The sequence below is a fragment of the Sciurus carolinensis genome, chromosome 13 (genome assembly GCF_902686445.1).
Source record: "Sciurus carolinensis chromosome 13, mSciCar1.2, whole genome shotgun sequence".
NCBI classification, from domain to species: domain Eukaryota; kingdom Metazoa; phylum Chordata; class Mammalia; order Rodentia; family Sciuridae; genus Sciurus; species Sciurus carolinensis.
The window spans coordinates 32,624,115-32,647,915 of NC_062225.1; the positions used below are offsets into that span (position 1 = coordinate 32,624,115).

The 23,801-nt window shown below is 36.1% G+C and overlaps 1 protein-coding gene across 4 annotated transcripts in view; it reads left to right on the forward strand.

Annotated features, from left to right (window-relative positions):
• Positions 1 to 15,867, forward strand: part of Ctnna2 (catenin alpha 2) — a 1,081,443-nt gene extending 1,065,576 nt beyond the window's left edge. For 2 of the 4 annotated variants that reach the window (XM_047523044.1, XM_047523046.1), the window contains 2 exons: positions 11,632 to 11,748; positions 14,591 to 15,867. In XM_047523044.1, coding sequence (XP_047379000.1) covers positions 11,632 to 11,748; positions 14,591 to 14,878 — 405 coding nt within the window. In that variant the 3' untranslated portion in view covers positions 14,879 to 15,867. The remainder of the gene's footprint in view (positions 1 to 11,631; positions 11,749 to 14,590) is intronic. The other 2 variants (XM_047523045.1, XM_047523047.1) reach the window with 2 other exon arrangements.
• The last annotated feature ends 7,934 nt before the right edge of the window (positions 15,868 to 23,801 follow it).

Consider the following 23,801-nt stretch of genomic DNA (forward strand, 5'->3'; position numbering starts at 1 on the left):
AGTCAAGAATCCATCACTGTACTAAACCCAATATGTCCACCTAACCCCAATATGATTTCTGTGTTGCTAGCCTTTGTGGAAAGCATACTAGAAAAGGGCAAGGAAAAACATGTTTGCAAAGAGTCAGACATCTAGCTCTCATACAAAACTGACACATACACAAAGATTTTGAGGACAAAATTGTTTTGAGTAATCCCCAAGGGACTCGAGGTTTTGGGCTAATCTTTTATATTCTCATACATCTTTAAAATTTTAAAACTACTCTAAGTTTATTTTCTCACTTGGATTTCAGAATAATGTTAAAATGATTAACAATATTTAGCAACTAGTTGTGGCAGACTCAAATATGTACTCTTTTAGGTGTTTGAAATATAGCAGGTGAGTGGGGAACAATAAACAAGAGAAGAAAATATGTATTGGATGGTGATAAGTATGTGAAAAATACAGAAATAGGGAAAGAGGAGAGCAAATTGAAATGGGGGCAAGGGTGGTGGCATTGCAATTTGAAATATATGGCTAGGACAGTTTTCCCCAAGATACTGCTATCGGATGTGAGGGAGCAATCCTTGTAGATATCTGGAGGAAGAGTTTTCTAGGCAGGGGAAATACTAAGTGCTAAGGCCTTGCATCATAGCATGACTGGTTTGAACAATAACCAAGAGATGGATATTTAGAGACAGCGCCAACAAGGGAATATCAGAAATATTAAGGACCACTTGCTATCCAACCAGATTTTGCATTGAATTTTACTCAGATTGAGTCAGGGAGCCATTGGAGGATGATAAGAGAATGACATCATTTGAGTTTATTTAATAAAACTATCAGGATATTATCTAAGAATAAAGACGGTAAAGAGGAAGAAGCAAGGAGAGTAGTTTGGGGTAGTTACTCTAACAATCCAGCAAGCATCTAATGAGTTGGTCAGGATGGTAAAGAGTGGAGAAGGTGAGTCAAGGTCAAATATTAGAGATATTTTGAGGATATTACTTACAGAATATGGCAGATTAGATGTTGAGTCAGAGAGAGGAAGGGGTAGCAGAAAACTCTGGGTAGCTAATATAACTGGTAGGAAGAAAGGCAGGAATTCTCCTTCCCCCTGAGAGGGAGAAGACAGTGGAAGGAGTAGATTTTGGTTAGGAGTGGAGTGAATTGTAGAGCTCTTGCTATCTCTGAAAGATTGAGAAGAGTTGATAAGAAAATGTATGCAGAAATTTTTATTGTTCTCTAAATGATGTTATCTTTTACAAAGATAACTCTTTCCAGCACATGAAGAATAGAAATTAACTAAACTATATGGAATTATTAAATTAACTATATGGAAATTAACTAAAAGAAGTAATGGTTACATATCATTGAGCCGTGTTCTGAATTAAAGGTAGGAAACCTGTACCTGAATCTGTGACTGTACACGCTTGGAAATTATTTGAGTGTGTGTTAACATTGGCGGTGGGTTTATAGCACACAATGGAAAAAGCAATGACCAGGAAGAAAGAAAATGATTTGGAGGGTATTATTCTGTGTCTACTCAAAAAATGTTTCAAAGTAGACAGAAAAATGTGTTCAATTATAAAAGCCATGGATCAACTGCTCAAATTTAAAACTAATTTAATTAAAATTACTGGGTTTTAAACATGCATTATATTGAAGACCTCTTATGAGCACTTGAATAATGGTACCATTTCTTCTTGTCTTAATTTTCATTTCTATAATGAAAGAAGGGTTGAAATTTTGGGGTTAATGTAGTGAAGTATTTTATATAGCTACATATGTGTCTAACATTTCACTTTAGTTTTCTGCATTATATTTAAGAGATAATTAGTCTTGAATTGTGAATTGTGTAAGAAGAGAATTATGATATTGGAGGGAAAAGCAATATTAATGTACTGAAGTAGTCCCTCCTTAAACACAGGGCTACATTATAAGATCCTCTAGCAGATCCTGAAACAACAGTCCACATGGAACCCTGTGTATTATACCAAGAACCCTTGGCTACTAATGTATCCGATGTGTACATACAAATTACTCAAGAATCAGTTGGTTTGATTCTTGTTCTGGATAAGACAGAGAAGATTTCAGCATCCTATTCAGAACAGTGTGAAGTTTAAAACTTAGTATTGTTTATTTTTGGAATTTTCTATTTGATGTTGTCAGACCAAGACTGAATATGGGTAACAACCTATAGGAAGCAAAACCATGAATAAGGAGAGCTACTTATTTTTAATCAAAGCAGAGCCTTCTCTGCAGTTCTCCATACATACTTTGAGGGGTCGTAGAGGGGGTGGAAAATTGTTCATCGTGATTGCTGACTCTCCTCAACTGCTGATGTTTGGGCTCTATGTTGAGAGGATTCTGAAACCATGTTTAGGACCAGTAGAAAAGAGGACTGTGATTAATTGGGCAGGTCTGATAAGGGTTCCAATGAAGAGGCAGTGAGTGTGACATACATTAATCACCCTTGCTTCACTGGCCCTGGAAGGGGGCTTAGACTGTTGACAAGTACTGGTTGTCTTAAGGATGCCCATTGTTTTTTGCCATGCCTGTCCTTCTTGCTGTTTTCTGACTTTTACAAGTCTTAGCCCAGGCAATATCCTTCCTTAGATTTTAATTTTAATTTAATTTTTTTAAATTTTACAGACTGATTGTACACAAATGAGGTACATCATTTCATTTCTATGCACAACATAGATTCATACCATTCGTGTAAACTTACATATACATAGGATAATGATGTCTGTCTCATTTCACCATTTTTCATACCCCCAGAATGCAGGAACTTTATATTTTAATTTTGAATCATCTTGAATTTTTAAAAATTATTGGAAGGACAAAAACCTTTCAAAACTTGCTCCTTGCTACCTTGTTTGGCTAATAAATGTGTACACAGTAGGAAAAGGGTCAGCAAGAGTGGTTGGCTTATGTTCTGAGGGGGACTTATGTTTGATGAGATATTCAAGTACTACTAAAGAATTCATAGCTTCAACAACTGAGGATCTATTGGTGGATTCAGAGGATGAGATGAGATCAGTCTTAGCTGGAGATGGAAGGTGCTAGATCCAATGTTTCAACTTTGAATGAAAGATGAAAAATGTATGCATTTTTTCATCTATTTGGTAGCAAAGTAGATTAAAGGGTCTAGGAAGCAAGGCTAGGGGACCCTGTTTTGTGATTTTACAGAGATAAACACAGGATGTGGGAGGTCCCTCTTTAGTGATTGATGGCCCCTTATAACCAGAAAGGACTCCATTTCTAGGTACTAGGGATCTCAATGGGATCTGATAACAGTGTAGACTGAGAAGTGAATGAACTAAGGTGTCACTCTTTCCAATAACACTATTATCTAGAAATACTGTCTGTACCAAAATGCATAGCTTGAATTTTAGGCCCTTTGAGTATATAAAATATATTATTCATTAATCTCTTAGATGCTTCCCAAATTAGATCTTTAAAATATTATCTTCCCAGGCTGGATCATCTTTTCTCCATTTCCTAGTCGAGCCACCTTGCCTTTGTGCTGTCTTCCTCCAACCACCACCATGCCTAAATGTCTGTGGATATTTTGGGTATCACATTTTTTACACAAAACTCCTTATTTTCTTGTACTAAATCTTGATTCCTCCTTCATTTAAGAGATTCAGTAGTGTTAGAAGACACAAATATTTTGATGATTTTCTATTCTCCTACTGAGCTTCTCTCTTTATCGCCACTGCATTAAAAAAAAGTGTAATATTCAAGCACTGAGAGCAGATCAAGGTGGAGGTAGCTTCAGTAGGAAGAGAGTTAATATAAGTCCAAAACACTGGATTGGGGAGACTTTGAAAGCAGAAAGTAAGGAGGAGGGAAAGAAAACTAACAAAGTAACTAAATAAATAATAAAAAGAAAGAAAGAAAGAAAGAAATTTGAAAGACTCAAATGGTAACTTGATCACAATAAAAATAACAGCCAAGATTCATCAAGGCCTTTCTGTGGGCAAGCCATGCAGCTCTAAGGGACGTTATCTCATTTAGCATTTAATCCTAGGAAGGGCTATTTTCATTTTTATTGTAAGGATAAATTTGAGGTATAACAAGGTTGAGGAACTTATTCAAGATCAAGTTGTTAGTGATCAGTCCAATTAGGACCTGAACTCAGGCTTTGAGTCATAGTCCAGGCTTTCATGACTAGGAGAGAAGAAAGGCCAGAAAATGAGGGGCAGCAGGAGGCAGAAGGTATAGCATAAGTAAAAGCATGTACTTCCTGAGGAGAGGTGAGCACATGCAGAAGGAAGAGACTGAGGTCCTAAGAGCCATACTCACTGACTGGGGACGGATCTCTTCCACCCTCTCTACTCTCACCCAGGACCTGCTAGCAGCAGAAGCTTTGGCTAGCTTTTTCCATATACTTGATGAGGAGTGGGACTTGGCAAGGATGACAATTACTTTCCCAACATATAAATAGTGCCATATTATGACACAGTTTCTAGTGGTTGTATATGAAAAGTAGTGAAAGGATGAAGAATGACCCAAAACTTTCAGATCAAGCTCACTTGCCAGGCCCAGTTAGCAGAGGCTAACAGTTACTAACTGGTTGTCCTGGATTCCTGTAGTCTATACTCCTCTTATTGGTGTGTTATGAGTGGCAGAGACTGGGAACCATTTTGCAAGTTGCTAAATAGCCTGCAGCAGACACTATGTTCATACAAAGTTAGGCACTTCTGACAGTGAGGGATCGCATTGGTCTTTGATCCATTTTGTCAAGAGCTAGTTTCTCCTGAACTTTTAGACAAAGATCCCTCTTACATTGGCTCCCGATCATGATGCTGCTAACTGGGGAGAGAGAATGGTGGAAATAGAGGAATCAAAGGTAGTGATGCTCTTCTACAGGGATGTCAAAAAGGAGACTTAGCTCCTTGAAGAGTTGTTGTGAGACCTAAATGTTGTAAAGAAAAGACACATAATGGCCATGATCAGAGATGACATGATCAATTAATGCATGGTGTGCTTATGTGACATAGACTCTCTTTGCCCAGCTAGATCTAATCATAGTGGGTAACTGAAAAGTAACTGACATTTCTTCCCCTGATGAATTTATTTCCTCATGGTTCTTTTGTTATATGTAAGCAAATAATTTAAAGAAGACCTCTGGGTCAGGAGATCCTGAAGCATGGGAAAATGAAGGAGCTAAAGGAAGGAAGAAATCCTAAAAGAGGAGGTTGAGGGACTTCCTAGATGAATAGGCATTCCTGTTCATCACTTTCCAAGAGCCAATATACCTCAATACTCCTATATGTCTTTGAGATCCCAAGTTTAGCAAGAATGTCTTGTTTTGGGTTCAGCAAAAACTGTTCAGCCTTTAATAGTAGGGAAAAATGACTCTCAGCCATATTTAGGAAATTTGTTGACTGTAATTAAGCCTTTATGGGAGTCCCCAAGGTTTACTTACCTATAATTGAAAAAATGCAAATGAGGACAGTTAATCAGTGGACTGGCCAACTATGAAGTGCTGCTACCTACCTAAATGAATTGAAAAGGAAGACACAAATATGTCCAGTTGAGAAAGTTACCTGAGAACCAATTGGTAAATCTCTCAGCAAGACCCTGGAGATTTTTTTCTTAGCCTGAGATTGCAGTGCCTTTCTGCTAAGGTCTTTGCCAATTTAATCTTGAGCCATTACATACAGATTTCCTAACAACTGGCCTTCTACATTGGTACAGCACCAGCTGCCTCTCTGGCACCACTCAAGGAAGCCCTGCAGAAAAATAACAGACCACTTGATCTCCTTTCTATCATGATCTACTCCTTAAAACTATAAAATATTTACTTTTCAAGACTCAGTAATCAAAAAGAATATTCCTGGAATTCAGTAACTTTTCAGATACATTAGATACCAGATCAGTTATATATCACTATGTTAGATTTCATAGTACATTAGATATCAGTTATCAGCACATACTGTAATATTAATTGTTTTAATGCATTTTTCTAATAATGAGTACATCAAAACTGTGATGGTCTTTTTTACTTCAGATATTATAATTGTTAATGTATTGGGTTAATTTTTAATGCCCAATTTTAGATATCCATTAAAATGTATTGCAGTTTTCTTGGATGAAAAGTCTTCTCACTAATGATTTCATTAATTGCCAACACATTCTATGGTCAATACAAAAAAAAAATTCACAATCTGTCCAAAAAATTAGTTGTGAGAACAAAAGAGTTAATGCACCATTGTTTAGATCAAAATATTTGTCCATAGTCTGATAAATAGTAATGAAAAAGAGGGTATTAAACAACATAAGCATAGAAGTACAATGGATGGATGTATCTGTGCTATAAACTGTATCAAGTTGTATTTGACAGTTCTCTCAAAATGTAACCTCTTGGGAGGAGGGAGGTAAGTATATTTCCTTTCCTATGCCACTTAGCAGATTCTAAGAGACAAGTGCCATAATCAATTAATAATGTCTGCCATGGACTCTGTAAGGGTGAGTGATAAATTGCTGGGCCCTGTGTTCACCACTGTTCCTGTCTTAAGAGGAAGGAATCAAGCTTTGCTAGCTTACTTCATTGTTGATGTTTGAGGAGGAAGAGTGAGTGGAGCAGAGCACTGAAATGAGGACTTGCTATAAAAGAAATGTATAAACATCCTGAGATGACTTAAGTGGAGAAAGATGTGATTAGGCTAGACCTTTTCACCACGTCTTTGTTTGCTTGAGTTATTTATTGCCGGGGACATGGTAGAGTTTTAAAAAAGTGTTATTGATATAGACTCTGGAAAAAGTAGGCAGATATTTCAAGGTATTTCAAATGTATCACAGTTTCTAAGGAGATCAAATACCTCTTCAAAGTCTCATGGATTTTTTAAACATGAAATGTTCCTCTTGGCAGATAATAGGCTCCAATGCTCTAGGTTTCTAACCTTCCATTCATTAACAGCAAAGCTGACTTGTAGCAAAATCTTTTTTTTTTTTTTTCCCTACAAGCAATTTGTGACTCCCTTTGGGGAAATGATAGTTTAAATATAAATAAACGGCCAGCTCCAGTGGAAAGATTCCAGTTTTCTCATGGTGTTTGCTTTCAATTTATTGTCAATTCTTTCATCACAACTTCTTTTCCTGAAATGTGTAGGATAGTCCCATTAAAATGCTTCTTGTTCTTAATATATTAAAGCTGTGTCGTTCCCCTTTCAAGATATTGCAAGTGGCTTAAATGGAGTTTACCCATATTGGGAGAACTGCTGTAGCATTTCCATATATAGTGCTACAAGTTCTGACTTGAGATAATGAAAATAAAAAAACCTGACCCAGATGGGAATGGATTTCTTCTCCCAGAAATTTCTATACCTTTTGAAGTAATCAAGGCATATTCCTTAGTTATTTATATTTTAAAACACCTTTCATTTGGATTTGGTTTATTCTGTTTAATTTAGCCCATAGCCCCATGACATTTGCATTATTTTAAATACGGTAACAGATTTATTTTTACCTTAGATTTCCATGAACTGCCATTTATGTTTCATTAACTTTGGATGTAAACAATCAGCTTTTTTTTTTTTTCTTGAGAAGGTATACAACTTGAAAATGGACTTGTGTCTACATGCATTCTATAAATGAATACAGACTGCACAGTGCAGTTCTAACTCTCTTTTGTAATGGTATGCCTGGTCTTTACAAATTAACATCTTAAGACATTTACTATGTTACATGCAGTTAATCCAGCCTGTGCTGTACCCACTTCACATTATTTTTGCACTTTTTGACATTGATAGTTTGTTTTGTTTTTGCTCTCATGCTTTTTTTTTTTTCTTTTGGTAAATCAAACTGTTAAATCTAAACTGCTAAATCTATCAATTGCTGATTTGCCCAGAAAGTTCCACATTATCATAAAGGATAAAGAATTCTTAATTACTTAGCTATTCCCTAGACAGCCAAGGCTACTTTCTTTTTTTTTTTAATTTCTTTTTTAAATTAATTTATTTTTTATTATTATATACAAATGGGATACATGTTGTTTCTCTATTTGTACATACAGTCAAGGCATACCATTTGTGTAATCATACGTTTCCATAGGGCAATGATGTTTGATTATTTTTTTTTCCTTCCCCCCCACCCCTCCCACCCCTCTTTTCCCTCTATACAGTCCTTCTTTCCTTCATTCTTACTGCTCTCCTTATCCCTAACCCTAAACCTAACCCTAAACCTAATGCTAACCCCTTCCATCCCCCATTATATGTCCTCATCCGCTTATCAGCGAGATCATTCGTCCTTTAGTTTTTTGAGATTGGCTTATCTCACTTAGCATGATATTCTCCAATTTCATCCATTTGCCTGTAAATGCCATAATTTTATCATTCTTCATTGCGGAGTAATATTCCATTGTATATATATATGCCACAGTTTCTTTATCCATTCATCAACTGAAGGGCATCTAGGTTCATTCCACAATCTGGCTATGGTGAATTGAACACCATAGCAATGAACATTGATGTGGCTGTATCTCTGTAGTATGCTGATTTTAAGTCCTTTGGCTACTTTCTTTTCAAAAAAGATGTCATATCTTAGGTTATTAAAAGGATATTGATTTTTATCTTGAAAGTCTTAGAATAGTTTTAGTACATTTTTAAAATTTTTACCTAGAAAGGGAAAATGGACTTAATGTTTCTTTAAAATTTTATTACCTCCCTTTCTATCTTTTTTCCCCCCAAAATTAGAGGTTGAATGTTCTCTCTGATAAGTGGATACCTCTTTTTATCACAAAAAAGGAATAAAATGAATGCAGAACAACAGTTCATGAAACAATTAGAAAGATCAATAATAGCAAAATATGTGGTTTATTTCTAGCTCCCCAAGAATCACTGCCATAACTATAATAGTCCCTTTGATAACTCTATCTAGATACAGAACAGACACCTCAAACTCAGTGTGTCCAAAGTTAAATTCAGTATTAATGCATCTTAAGTTTCTTCTGATTTCCACAGTATGGTTTAAAAGCATTGATAAAAAACCCAGTTGTACTAGGTAAGAATTTGAAAATTGTTCTTCTCATCATTTTTGACTACCCAATCACCAAAAACCTTTTATTTTACCCATTAAAGAGAGTCTAGATAGCATACCCAGTATGAAGCTTATTTCCCCTTTTATCCCTACCTGACTCAGAGTAGATTTGCTTTCTTTTGTTCCTTGGACAACTCACATGATATTACAAAACTTATTGCAGAGTATTATGCCTTTTAGTTTACATGACTTCTTTTGTCTTTGCACTGTGAGCTCTTATAGTTCTGCACCTGTATGTATTTATGTGTGTATGCCCAACACTTACAGGCAGTAGAAGGCACAAAATGGATATTCAGTAGGTATTTGAAGAAACACTTGGAGGTAGATGAATGTTGTGATGGATCGATGAAGGGATAGGCTGGATGAAAGGGGTTAATGAGAATTTAGCATTTCAAGAGATGTATTCTCACTTTGGAAAGATTATGATTGAACTATATAGTCACATTCTGTTTCTGTTGCAACTGGTGTTGCAATGTCAGTCCACCTTTAAGGAAATAGCATGCAAATAATGACATGGGTTTTCAGAATTATCAGATGATTATGTAAGTGCCCAGTCTTTTCAAATACATTTGGTGTTATATAAGTGTTGATTAAATTATGAGAAAAACCACAATTCAGGAAGGTCTTCCTTCTAATCTTTCCCTCCATTCAAAAAAAACAGAGACAGAGGATGATGTATGTAGAAAAGGAGAAATCTGACTTTGTAATAGAAGTTGAAAATGAGGTTAAGAAGAAAAGAGTGCGAAGGGGGAAAAACAGAAACAGCTCTCTCACCCTTATTTGCTTTTCATGGACTATAATAGAACAAGATGTGAGGAAACATCTGTTGCCTATTTTAAAATAGTACTTTGATATTTTAAAAGAATAGTGACAGGATTAGGAGAATTCTAATTTCTATGGCTAGGGACAGCAGACACCTATGGAATGGAAGAGGGACAGTTAGTCTAGCACAGCACCATAGCTATTAGGTTTGCGATTCTCTACACGTACCTTTTGGAAGCTCTGTGGAGTAATGGTAAGAGTATGGGTTTTGGAGTTAGGCTTTCTGAATTTAAATGTTGGCTTCATCACTCATTGCAGTGTGATCTTGAGCAAACCATGAGTCTTCTAAGTCCCAACTGGCGTAATACTATTACCAATCTCAAGGGTGTTTGTGAGGTTGAATGAAAGAAAAAAAGCTTGAAGAACTGATTCAGAGACCGGTACATGAACTTATTTGCTAATTGTAGGCTCTTATTTGTAAAATTAGCTGAAAACAGTTTTTCTTAGACTAGATATAAGAACTTAATGCAGTCGCCAAAGAAATTGAAATATCCCCCTAAACAGGAAAAGATTGACAGGTCTTTTCAGCAAAAAGAGACATCTGTGTAACATGGGCTACCTTGAGGAGTGATTGAGCTACAGTTGCCTTTGGAGGACATTTTAGAGCTAGCAAGATAAGCCCAGATATAGGCTCAGAGCACTAATTAGAGTAGCAGAGCCCAGCCTAACAGTACAGCTGTTGTTAAAGCTGGGTATTAAATGTGCTTCTCGGAAACTGGGTAAATACAAGAGAAATTAGCACAGGTCTGATTTTGGACTCCATTGCCCTGAGGATGCCAAGAGGGGACTGGGAAGGACCAAGCAAAGGTCTAGGCAAAGAGTATTTAGGATACTGAGTAATGGGATTGAGAATTACAGGCCAGGTGAGATAGAGGCACTCATGAAACTGAGTCATGAGGTTAACAGGATTTTGATAGGTTTAAGGACAGGTTGCCAGCTGGGCAGTGTAAATAGAAACAGGTTTGTTTTGAATGATAGATAGTAAGTGAAAAACAAGAGTCCAGAAGTTAAATAATATTTTGAATGAGTAATGCTGTGCAGTAGATTCAGATGATGAGTTTTGGAGAGTGATATATTGGTTTTAATCCCAGTTTTATTACTGTAGGAGCAAGTTACATTATCGAACCTTTAGTTTCCTCACCTATAAAATGAGAGAAATAATAATTCCTACTTCAAGAATTTTGAAAATTTAATTGCTAAATTTAATTAAAGAAACTAAGGCACCTAGTAAATGCTCAATTTTTGTTAGTTATTGTTATTAAAACTTCATTTGCACATCTCGTTTGAAAATCCCACTGTTGTAGTTATAAGTTACCAAATAGAATGGAATTATGATAATAGGTATTCCTAAACCTTGTATAAAAAATTCTTGCCATGTAACTTCGTTCTTTCTAATATCTTGTTTGGGGAAGTGAAGTTTTAGTCAAAACTTGACCAATTGGAAACCAGGACTTGATACCATTTTGGACAAACATAAAGAAGACCATTTTTTTTTTTAAATAAAAATAATTCACATTATGCTTTAAAGTTATCTAAATTACAAAAGTGGGTCTAGGGAAAAGTTTATGTTTGGGGGATTCACCATTTAAAGTACCACATTTTGTATTAATTATCTTAGAATGAGCTTATCATCTATGTGTAATTTTGTTCTAGCTGACTGGGTTCCTTCACCTCCTCACTTTACCTTGCCACAAACTCAAGATCTGCCTTTGCAGGTTGCTTGAATAAAGTCTCTGGCTTTATATTGGAGAGCTATCTCACTCTCAACCCATGTGTTAGGTTTATTCACAGGATTCCTGCATCAGGCTGGGAGAGCAAATGGGTTCTGGAGAAGAGACAGGCTCTCATATTTTTGCTGCAGAATTAGACACCATCTATCTGAAAATGGAATCTGTGGTAAAAATCTCCAAATTACTCATATCCTTCTCTTTGGATCCACTCAATTCTCCCAAGACTCACTCTCCAGAACCATTTAATAATATAATTGACATATCTTGTCCTATTCTATTTTTACTAATTCTATTACCACAAAGTCAATCAACCAAACTATCTCTGACATATCACTTTACCCTCTCTTTACCCATAGCACAGAATAGATTGGACTAACTTTATGAATGAATGTTACTCATTTCTGAAACCTGACAGACTTTCAGGAAACTATCATTTGGGCCAGTGGGGCATGGGGGATGGAGTGGGGTTATATCTGTAGCTTCTACTGCATTCATGACTTATGTGCTCATGATTGTCCCAACATTTTGCTGTCTCATCTTTGTCCTTCATTATTTATGCTCTACTTGGGGGTTGAATGAGAAAGACAAAACAGTGAAATTCAGTCAGATAACTGACTCTGATGTTACAAGCTGGTAAATATATGGTGGAAGTTCTGAAATCATTGAATAAAATAAGCCTTCAGATTGTCTTTGGGTTTCATTAATCCAGTGGTTTTCAAACTTTGGCATGTATCAGAATCCCCTGGATGGCTAGTTAAAACAAAGATGTAAGTCTTTGATTCAGCAGGCTTTGGATTGGGCCTGAGAAATTCTAACAGTTCCCAGGTGATGCTGATGCTGCTGGCTTAGTGCTCTCCCTTGAGAACCACTGCACTAATCCACGCTTGGCCTCTCCTGTTAACATGAATAATCTAGGATTTGCTTTTGAGCTAACTTTAGAAAATTAGGCTGTATGAACAAAACATTATGGGTTAAAAAGTTATTTTGGTATATGTGCACCTTGTGCAGTGGACTGTAAGCATTTGGTTAAAGTAATTCACAAAGGAGTCAATTATATGTCTTTGAACCTTGGCTCTGAAAGTATCTTTGCTTCTCTATATTGTATAGGGTCAATATAATACTGACCTTTAGTGTTTTTTTAATGGTAAAGCATCCCTTTTTTGGTATTCCAAGGTATTCATATGTACAAAGCATCTTCCATTATTTTCCTAATGATGAGACTCTATGAACTTTTATGGTGATGGAAGAATTGAGCTCATTTGATTACCATAATATTTTTAACCCAGTTCAACATTTTTTTAAAAAAGCTTTAATAAAGAAAATGGAACAAAGAAAATCCAGAGTAGTGTTGGATTCAACTTATGATGACCCCAGTCACTGCATGGAACACATTTTTCTCACAAGAAATGATAGGAAGTTAAAGTGAATGCCAGTCACATCAGAGGGGGAGACACAGGGTTTAGTGTCTCTCAGCTTTAACACTACTAATCACCCAGCCCTCAGAAGGTTCTGTGCCTCATTCCCATTCTTTAATGTAGTTATAGCCCATGACTTACAGGTTATACAACAAGCAATTTTTTATTTTAACTGCAAAGGACACCTTTCCTTATTTGATATTACAAGAAGTTTGATGAATGATCAAACGATACTGGAGTAAGACTTGCAGTCTACCTTTTCTTTTATTAGGTCACATGTAGACTTCTAGAGAAAAGGAAGTCTGAAAAATGTCTGGTTCAGGCAGTGAAACAGCAAGAAACTTGAGTCAGATATTGAATGTCCTAGTACACATTATGTGGCACTCTACTAGTAAAGTGCAGGAAAGAGGGAACCTAAAATCCCTGGTCTGCTGATGGGCCTCTAAACCTATTTGCAAATTGGGACTTATTACAGCTTGCTTATTGATTGATTGATTGATTGATTGACTGATTGATTATAGGCATTGAACTCAGGGGTACTTTACCACTGAGCTGCATCTCCAGTCCTCTTTAATTTTTATTTTGAGACAGGATCTGCTAAGTTGCTGAGGCTGGCTTTGAATTTTGATCCCCCCGTTTCAGCCTCCCAAGTCACTGGTATTAAAGGCATGTGCCATCAAGCCTGGCTGTTAGAATTTTTAAAAATTTATCCTACCCAGTACAGTGGCAGTGTGGACCCGCAGTACAGTCTTTGAGGACTTTGCACTTGAGGCTGTGAAACCTCTGCAAGTTACTGGATCAGCTCTCATTGAAAAAAAGCAGTAGTGATAATACCACCTTCATAGAGTTGTTGCGTAAGTCAAATAGGGAAATACTTAAAAAATACTGAGAATAGTGTTTGGCACTTAGTAAGTACTAAATATTTCATTAACGTGGATATGGGAGTCTTACTGAATGCTTTCTAACCTATAAGATTCTGACACAGTTATTGATATTTTTATAAGAGATATGTTCATGACCTAAAAATAATTAAAAAGGTACCAAAAGCCCAATTTAAAAAACAGCCAGAGCACTCTGGGATTCTTCTGTGCTTAGCTTCTTTTCATCCTCACTAAACCCAAGCTCAGGATATAGAAATAGTCCTGGTTAGGTAGGAAGATACTTACAGAGGTAGGGTCATATAATTGAAATGTAACCCTTTTATGAGCTTTTATTCCTTGGTGCCTACCAAATACTTTTCAAATACTGGGTAACTGTCACTATTAGAAAGTCTAATATAATATATTGCTCTTCAGAATAACTTTTGTTACCTTGGAATTTATATATGTTAAAATGAAGGATTTGTCTTTAGTGGTATTGGGATTTTAGAAAGTTGTATATCATAGAGAAACTTTTTTTGTTTGTTTACTTTGAGATTAGGGATAGGAGAAGACAGGTGACTGATTTATAGTCTGTTCACTTTCTCTTGTAATACTTTGTTATTTTCGGCAATACTGTTTGCTTGCACAAGCAAAACTTCGTTTTAACTACTGTCGTCTTTTGAATTTGGGACCTCAATTAACCAAGATATTTCTTATTCTTTTCCCGCTCTAGCTGGACAGTGCTACGTCGCTCATCCAGGCAGCTAAAAACCTGATGAATGCTGTTGTCCTCACCGTCAAAGCATCCTATGTGGCCTCAACCAAATACCAGAAGGTCTATGGGACAGCAGCTGTCAACTCACCAGTTGTATCTTGGAAGATGAAAGCTCCAGAGAAGAAGCCCCTTGTGAAGAGAGAAAAGCCTGAAGAATTCCAGACCCGGGTTAGAAGAGGTTCTCAAAAGAAACATATTTCGCCTGTGCAGGCTTTAAGTGAATTCAAAGCAATGGATTCCTTCTAGGACGATTGGCTTTAACAAGAAAGATTTTCCTTTCTTTTTGGTTTTCTTTTTCCTTTCTTTTTCATTTTAATTCCATTTTTGTATGCATACCTGCCAACTCGTATGCCTCTGGCATGGGGAAATTAAGAGAACAGTGTCTGTTTGCATGTAAGATGAGATGTGATCAATACTACTGATCCATCTGTAGCCTGGGGAGGGGACAGGGAATTCCTGTCCTGAGGTGGCACAGAGCTGTCCTTTGTAACATTCTCTTAAAAGTTGGGCAAAGAGTTCGCATTGCAATGTTTACGGGAGCGGGAGGGATGGGGAAAATAAACTTAACTCTACAAAAGCAAACTCTAATGCATGCAAGAATCATTAGGTTGGCAGGTATACTCATAAGTGAAAAACCTGGAAGTGTAATGGTAGAACATAAAACTTGTATTGCTTCTGTTTCAGTGCAAACATGTACTAGCCGATACGCTTAAGTGTGTGGCTCACAAATTGAACAATTGAACTTTGACATCACATCCATTCTTATGTGGATTTTTAACTAAGGAGAAACTAGTCCAGCCTAAAATGCTTCTTTTAATCTGTATTCTGTTCTTTCTCTTCTGGTAGTGCCATTACTAGTGCTCATGTTATCATTTTTTCCCCTTTACTAAAAATGATATACATTTATTTGAGATAATTATAATCCTTCTGGGGGCACTAGAAGCACAATATGGTGAATGATCTTTCTTTCTTTCTTTCTTTCTTTCTTTCTTTCTTTCTTCCTCTCTTTTTTTAAAATATGAACTATGATTTTGCTAGAAATAGAAGGCCCAGTGGTGGAATGTTAGAGGAATAAAAACTGACAGTGTGTGAAGGTTTAGAGGCAAATACATAGGTGTAGCTTGGAGTGCTGGTATCTAATATACCATTGTATTCACTAACTCAAAATAAACACATTTAATCTTGATATCTGAAGAATGTCTTTTTTGTTAAATGTGTACTTAATAAAAGATTAGAGAATCCTTAAAAATGGATTTTAAATGCATTTTGTTTTGGTTTGTTTTCACAAATTAGAGGTAAAATAGATGAAATCCAAATAACTCAGCCATTTTTAAAGTCCAGAAATTTCTTTTACTTTGTGTTTTGTTTTCCCATTTGTTTTTCATTCACTTTCAAATGGAATCTAAGATGAGAAATTCTTATATTAAGACTTTTCTGGGCCATACTTGGCCCTGGGCTAAACTTGAAAAACCTAATATGTTCTCAGAGAGAACGATAATCCAATTTTTTTTTAAAAAAAGAAGCCCATTAATTTCAAAATTTTATTCACTTAGAATTTTTTTCTCTCAATTGGAAAAATAGGGCCTCTGTCCTGTAACTAAGGAGTTATGTGTTATTTTTCAGCTATGAACTCAAAAGTGGAGAGAAGCACCCAATTATTCACTTGAGTAACTGAAACTCCTCTCATTGGAATAATTCCTACAAGTTATCCCCTTACTTTTTGTCTCCAGAATGTTCCTGTTAAAATAAATGTACATTTCTCAGCAGTGTGATAATACATGGGGACTCAAGGACACCCAAGCCTGTATGCAAGATTCCACAGGGAAGAAGGGGGGTTAGTTGTGGAAAGGAAGAAGCTTAGTCCAAAATCTCCTTGGGAACTGTCTGCTCAAACTACTACCTATCACTCCTGCAACCTATGTTAAGATGGGAAGATGGTTTTTATGGAGAAGCCACTTGACTTTGAGTATAGAATCATGAGATCATTGATAACTAGTCTACCCCCTTAGTTCCGTAAGTATTCAGAATGCTATAACAGAGACACTTATTCAGTTAAAAGTATTTAATGAAGAAGGTCTTCATTGAGCCTGGTGCTAGGCTGAGCACACTACCTAGTAAACCTATCATGGAGGGATAGGGGAGGGCAACAAGCATGGCCATCACCCACTGGCCAGAACAACAAAGTATGTTCTTAGTAGCATATTCTCAATTCTGAGAAATCTGAACTTCTGGGGAATAGCAGTCAAAATATTCTTTTGAGAAACTTTTCCCTAAAAATGATACTCATTCTGTTTTTCTGCTTCCTGAGAGATTCTTTAAAAACTGGGGAAATCTCTTCATCACCTTCTTCTACAGGATCGAAACAAGTAAAGAATGCAAGTAATAGCAACCAAGTGATGATGATTGTGTGGAACAAGTAAACTATTTATAGGTCCCCAAAGAAATGTAATTAGCACAATTAACTCTCTGGGTTCAAACATTATTCTGTTGTTTAATGGTTCAAAGGAAGTCAGTATTCTTCAGACTAACCAAAAAATTTAAAATTTAAAAGTTTTTTGGCAGATCCTGAGAAATCGCCAGCAGGTATCAGAAGAATATGTAGAGAATGCCCTTGAACTTTGACGCAAAAAAATTTATGTAAATATTTAAATGCATGTTTATGAATAATGTTTATGTGTATGTTTCTGGAAATGAGTCCCAAGTTTGCTTAATCCTTTGTTTCAGCTCTTACTGTTGCTGAGAGCTTGGTCCTTGTCCCTGATGCCGATCCAATCATGAGGACACAGTTTTGAGAAAAAGGAAAAAGAAAGTTTATTGCTTTGCTAGCAAAGGAAAACTACAGGGAATTCCTGTCCTAGAAGCTATGATTCTGCCCATCAGCAGGAACAGGGGCTTTTATAGAGGTGATTCAAAGGCCACATTTCAAGTGTTCTCTGTTGGAGTTGTAATTCACTTGTTACTTTAGGAGACAAGTCATTTCTGAGATCTTCTGGTTCCATCCCCACAGTCTGGATTACTTTGTTCCTGTGGTGTGTGTGTATTCATGGGCCGATAAATCTGCCTAAAATGGGGAAGAAAGATACTTTTTCCCCTGCAATTGGGGAGGGGGAGAGATTAGGGAAGAGCAGGGAGACAGGAAGAGAAAGAAACATGTCCATTTTAAAAATAAGTTTCAGTGGCAGAGCAGCAAGGACTGTTATTCAAAGAATAAAGTAGATGACTGTTACATTACAGAGCAAATGCCATCCTTTCCATCATTACTCTTATGATCAAGGAGCATAAAAATGACACAAAGAAACTTAGAAGGCAAGTTTTTGACACTACAGCAATAGAACAGTTGGTGAGTTTCCTGTTCTTGAGAAACATAGTCCAGTTGGGAAGATATTATACAGATAGAGAAAAGAGAAGTAAATACAACAAGAAATTAAAAAGTGTCAAATGAATAAGACAAGGAAATAACTGGGTAGGACTAAAGAAATCAGAATTTACTGGAGACTAAAGTATTTGGAGATAAATTAATGGAAGAGGAAGAGGCAGGATTTAGAAATGAGTAAATAATAAATATATTCTTAAAGAATGGAAGTTATAAGTGAGTGGATTAGGCAGAGAGGAGATTGAGGTAGGAGTTGAAGGAAAAAAAGAACAGCATACTCTAAGATTAGAAAATAAGTGTATAGAACGCTAATCCCCAGAATCTATAAAGAACTAAAAAAACTACACCAAGAATACAAATAACCCAATCAATAAAGGGGCTAAGGAAATGAGTAGACACTTCAAAGAAGAAGATTCACAAGCAATCAACAGATATATGAAAAAATGTTCAACATCTCTAGTAATAAGAGAAATGCAAATCAAAACTATCCTAAGATTTCATCTCAGTTAGAATGTCTATTATCAAGAATACAAGCAACAATAGGTGTTGGCGAGGATGTGGGGGAAAAGATCCACTCAAACACTGTTGGTGGGATTGCAAATTGATGCAGCCACTTTGGAAAGTAGTATGGAGATTCCTTAGAAAACTTGGAATGGAACCACCATTTGACCCAGCTATTCCACTCCTTGGCCTATACCCAGAGGACTTAAAATGAGCATACTACAGTGATGTAGCCACATCAATGTTTATAGCAGGTCATTCAAAATAGCTAGATTGTGGAACCAACCTAGATGCACTTCAACTGATGAATGGATAACGAAACAGTGGTATAAATACACAATGGAACATTATTCAGCCTTAAAGAAGAAGAAAATCATGGCATTTGCAGGTAAATGGATGGAGTTGGAGAATATTATGCTAAGTGAAATAAACCAATCCCCAAAACCAAAGGCTGAATGATTTCTTTGACAAGTGGATGATGATACATAATGGGGAGTGGGGGGAGGCAAGAATGGAGGAAGGATGGATTGTATAGAGGAAAATGAGGAGTGGGGAGGAGATGGGGGAAGGAAAAGTAATAGAATGAGACAAACATCATTACCCTATATACATGTATGTTTACGTAAATGATGTGACTCTACTTCGTGTACTACCAGAGAAACAAAAGTTGTACCCCATTTGTGTACAATGAATCAAAATTTAAAAAAAGAGAAAAAAACAAGTGTAATTACAGAGAATGTGGGAGTCCTAAAGGGGATCAGTGGGGGTGGGCAGAATGTGAAATCATAGGATGGGACTTAACTAGGAGATCATGAAGGAGTGTGACCATTATCTAACAGGTAGTGTAGAGCTTTGAAGTGAGATGGCAATACAAAGAAATATCTTCAGAGGAGACTGATAATGTGGGGAGTTAAGGACTGATACTGATCTGTACCTTATACAAATAGGTATACAAATAGGAGCAAGAGAATGATTACAGTATATTATTTTCTTTGGGGAGATAAAAGAGTAAGAAATCTGAAGAATATCTAAACAACACGTTAACAGAGGTAGCCTAGTATGTGTGAGGAGACACATGTAATGGATCCTAAGCAAATGGAGTATTTCCTAAAGAAGGTAGTAATTTTAGATGCAAGAGAATGAATATTTCTGCTTGGAGAAAACTAAGAAAAATCTCAATTTCCTTTACTCCCCTCTTCTAGGATTCGCAACTCAAAAGACAAAATCTTTATACTCTTCTAAGGACTTATAGTAGTCAGGGAAATGTAGGTTATCTACAGAAGATCTGTAGTTTCTCTCCATTAAGTGTAGAAGAATATAATGTCACCATTAACCAGTTGGTCATTATTTAACCCATGGGGAAATAGACTGCACAAGTATCATGACTGTGATCAATTTTTGAGCATTAGTTATATGTAGAGCTTGAGGCACAGAAGTCTATTGCATGATGTGTAGAACAGAGTTTCTAAGCAAAAGAATCATTCAGAAATATTGATTTGATTTGATACATCATAGTCCCTAAATTTGCTGCCAATAGATCAGAATTCTTTTAATTTCTATTGCTGTGTCTTCATCAATACTTTATTCAAATCAGAGGTGTCAGTGCTTACTCTTCAGTTGAATATTGTGGAACCTGTTAGAAGTAATGAGAAGGAGTGAATTGACCACAGAAAGCTGCTAGTAAATACTGGTGCAGAGGAGTGACATCAGAAAAACAGTGGACTAGAAAGCTTCAGGTCCTTGTTCCCCCATGGAAACACCAGGTAAACAATAACATATTGATCACAGTAGCTTTGTGGATGCTTAGGAAACGTTTAAGGGTTTGCAGCAACCTAGAGAATGCCCAACCAAGGGACAAAAACACATTATGACAGGAAAATGTGGGACATTTTTGTTTGACTTGCTCTAGCCTTCCCCTGCACAGTGTGGTCAAGAGGGAAGCCAATCGATTCCTGCTTCTTCCCCTACCAGGAAAGGAAAATCATGGAACTTGTGTCCAATGTTTGCTGGTGGCTGCTAAGAGGAATAGTCTCTGTCTCACCTACATTGATAAACAGATGGGAATGGTATTATAGTTTGAATTCAGGTAGGAGGCCGCTCAAAACAGTGGCAGGCATCAAAGGATATCAAACTATGCAAAATTCTAAACCTATGGGCTTCTGGAGGCAAGAGATTATATGCAGAGGAATACAACAGAATATTTAATAAGACTCTGAGAAGAGGCAGAGGGTGAGATTCTTAGGGAATCCAAGACATTTAAAAGCAGCTGTATATATCGGGACTTGGTAGGGGAAGAACACAGAGACCTAGGCAACATATTTGTTTAGAGATGGCTTGAAAAGACCATAAGCCTTCACACAAGGGCTGATTAGTGAAGGACTGACTGCCCTCTGTAATCCACTCTGCAAAAATAACTGAAGTGACTATTTTTTCAAATACCCAAGTATATTGTTAGGTAAAGAGACTTACTTTAGATCTACCTTAATGCATTAAATTCACAGTAAAAATATATAACATGAAATAACCAGAAGAGAATAGGGTTAGCTATTCTAATGTCTGACCAAAAACAGACTTTTAAGTCAAGACTGTTATAAATGATGAAAGGAACAAAATCAAGAAAATATAATAAATAAAATAAATATAAATAATGTTTGTGTAAACAAACATTAGAGGCACTAAATATCATGAATAGTCAGACTCAAAGGGAAAAATAGGTGCCTTAATAATAGTAGGAGATGTCAACACCATATCTTCAGTAATGAAGACCACTATGGAAGTTCTCAAGAATGAGACCAAATATCAATAAACAGGATTTGAATAATACTATACATCAATTGGACGTAGCAGATGTGCTTAAACCATCCCAACAGCAGCAGAACACATATTTTTCTCAAGTGCACATAGAATATTCTGCAGGTTAGACCATATGTTATGCAGAGTCAATAAATGTTAAGATGTTGAAGTTATACAAAATATTGTTTTTGATCACAGTAGAATTACATTAGAACTTAATAACAGAAGGAACACTGAAATCCATAAATACATGGAAATTAAACAACACATGACCAATGACCTAAGGAGAAAATTACACTGGAAATTAGAAAATATTATGAGGGCTGGGGAGATAGTTCAGTTGGTAGAGTGCTTGCCTTGTAAGCACAAGGCCCTGGGTTCAATCCCCAACACCGCAAAAAAAAAAAAAAAAAAAAAAATTTTGAGACACATGAAAATGAAAAATAGATAACTTATGGGATACCAAAAAATAGTGATAAAATAAATCTGTAATTTTAAATGTTGACATTAAAAAGGGAAATAGTCAAAATCAACAGCTTCAGGTTATACTAAAAAAGACAAAAATACATTAAGAAATTAAACCCAAAGCTAGCAGAAGGAAAGTGGAATGGGGAATTTCATGTGTCAACTTGCATGGGGTAAAGGATGCCCAGATGGGTGATGAAACATCATTCTGAGAGTGTCTGTGAGGGTGTTTCCAGAAGAGATCAGCTTTTGAGTTGGTAGGCTGAGTAAAGAAGATGGTCTTCCTCAAAGTGGAGAGCATATTCAATCTACTAGAGACCCAAATAGAACAAAAAAGCAGAGGAAGGGCAAATTCATTCTCCTTGCTTAAACTGGGACATCATGCGTCTTCCTCTGACCTTGGACATCCATATTCTCCTGTTCTTGGTTCTATGGACTTCAGACAAGCCAGAGTGTATACCACTGAGCCACTGGCTCTCAGTCCTTTGAACTTAGGCTACAATAGTACCACTGGTTCTCCTGGGTCCCCAGCTAACAGAGGTGGATTTAGTCTCCATAATCATATGAGCCATTTCCTTATAATAAATTTCTATCTTTATTTCTCCCTATTCATCTATTTATCTACCTACCACCTGTTGATTAGTTTTCTCTAAAGAACCCTAACTATACCGGAGGATAAAATCTAGACTAGATCAGAGATAAAAGAAAAAGTAGAGGAAAATCAACATAAATAGTTGGCTCTTTGGAAGTATAAAAAAATTTATAAACTTTTTCCTAGATTGACCAAGAAAAGAAAAGGGAATGGAGGAATAACTGAAATAAACCAAAATCATAAATAAAAGATGGGGTCTTCCTCTTGATTTTATAGAATCAAAAATGTTTATAAAAGAATACTATAGCAACTATATGCCAACAAATTGAATAACCTAGATGTAATGAGTAAATTTAAAAAAGAAAGAAAAGAAAAACAAGACCAGTACCAAATCATGAAGAAATCCGAAAAGACCTATAACTAGTAACCAAATTGCTTGAATTCGTAATCCAAAATTCTCCAATAAAGAAAAGGAATTAGCCAGAAGTCTTCACTGGTGAGTTCTGAAAATTCTTTCACAAAGAATTATCACCAATCCCCATCAAATTCTTGCCAAAAAAAAGAAAAAAGAAAAAAGAAAATTCCAACACATGGGGCTATCATTACCCTGATATCAAAGCAATACAGACTACAAGAAAGCTATAGATCAATATCTCTGATCAATGTCTCTGTTAATTAAAAGGATGACATTGTGTAAGTATGGTTTGTCCTCTGAAACTCATGTTGAAATTTAATACCAATGACAAGATATTAATAAGTGGAACCAGATGGACGTTTAACAAGTTATTAAACCTCAGTATTTATTCTTCAGGAAGAATTAAAGTCATACTAGAGCAGTACATGCATACCCATGTTTATAGCAGCACAATTCTCAATAGCCAAACTATGGAATCAGCCTAGGCATCCATCAATGCATGAATGGATAAAGAAAATGTGGTATATATTTACAATGCATAAAAAATAAAATTATGTAATTTGCAGGAAAATAGATGGAACTAGAGACTATCATGTGAAGCAAAATAAGTCAAACTCAGAAGGTCAGGGTCATGTGTTTTCTTTCATGTGAAAGTTAGAGAGGAAAAAGGAAAAGAAAGATGGGGACAGATCTCATAAAAATCAAAGGGAAATCAGTAGAGGAAAGGGATCAAGGGGTGGAAGGTAGGGATGGAGGGGGAAGTGATATTGAACAAATCATATTGTAACATTGTGTATTGTGTGCCTGTACAAATAAGTAACAACAAATTCCATCAGTATGTATGACTATAAAGCATCAATAAAAAATGTGGGAAAAAATAATAAAATAAAAAAGAAGTGATTAGAGATCTGCCTTCATGAATGTACTAATCCATTTATGCAAATAATGGATTAATTGATTAATGGTTTAATTGCTCATTTTGTTAGTGGCTGTGCTATAGAAACCAGTTTGGCTGAGTCTCTTCTGTATA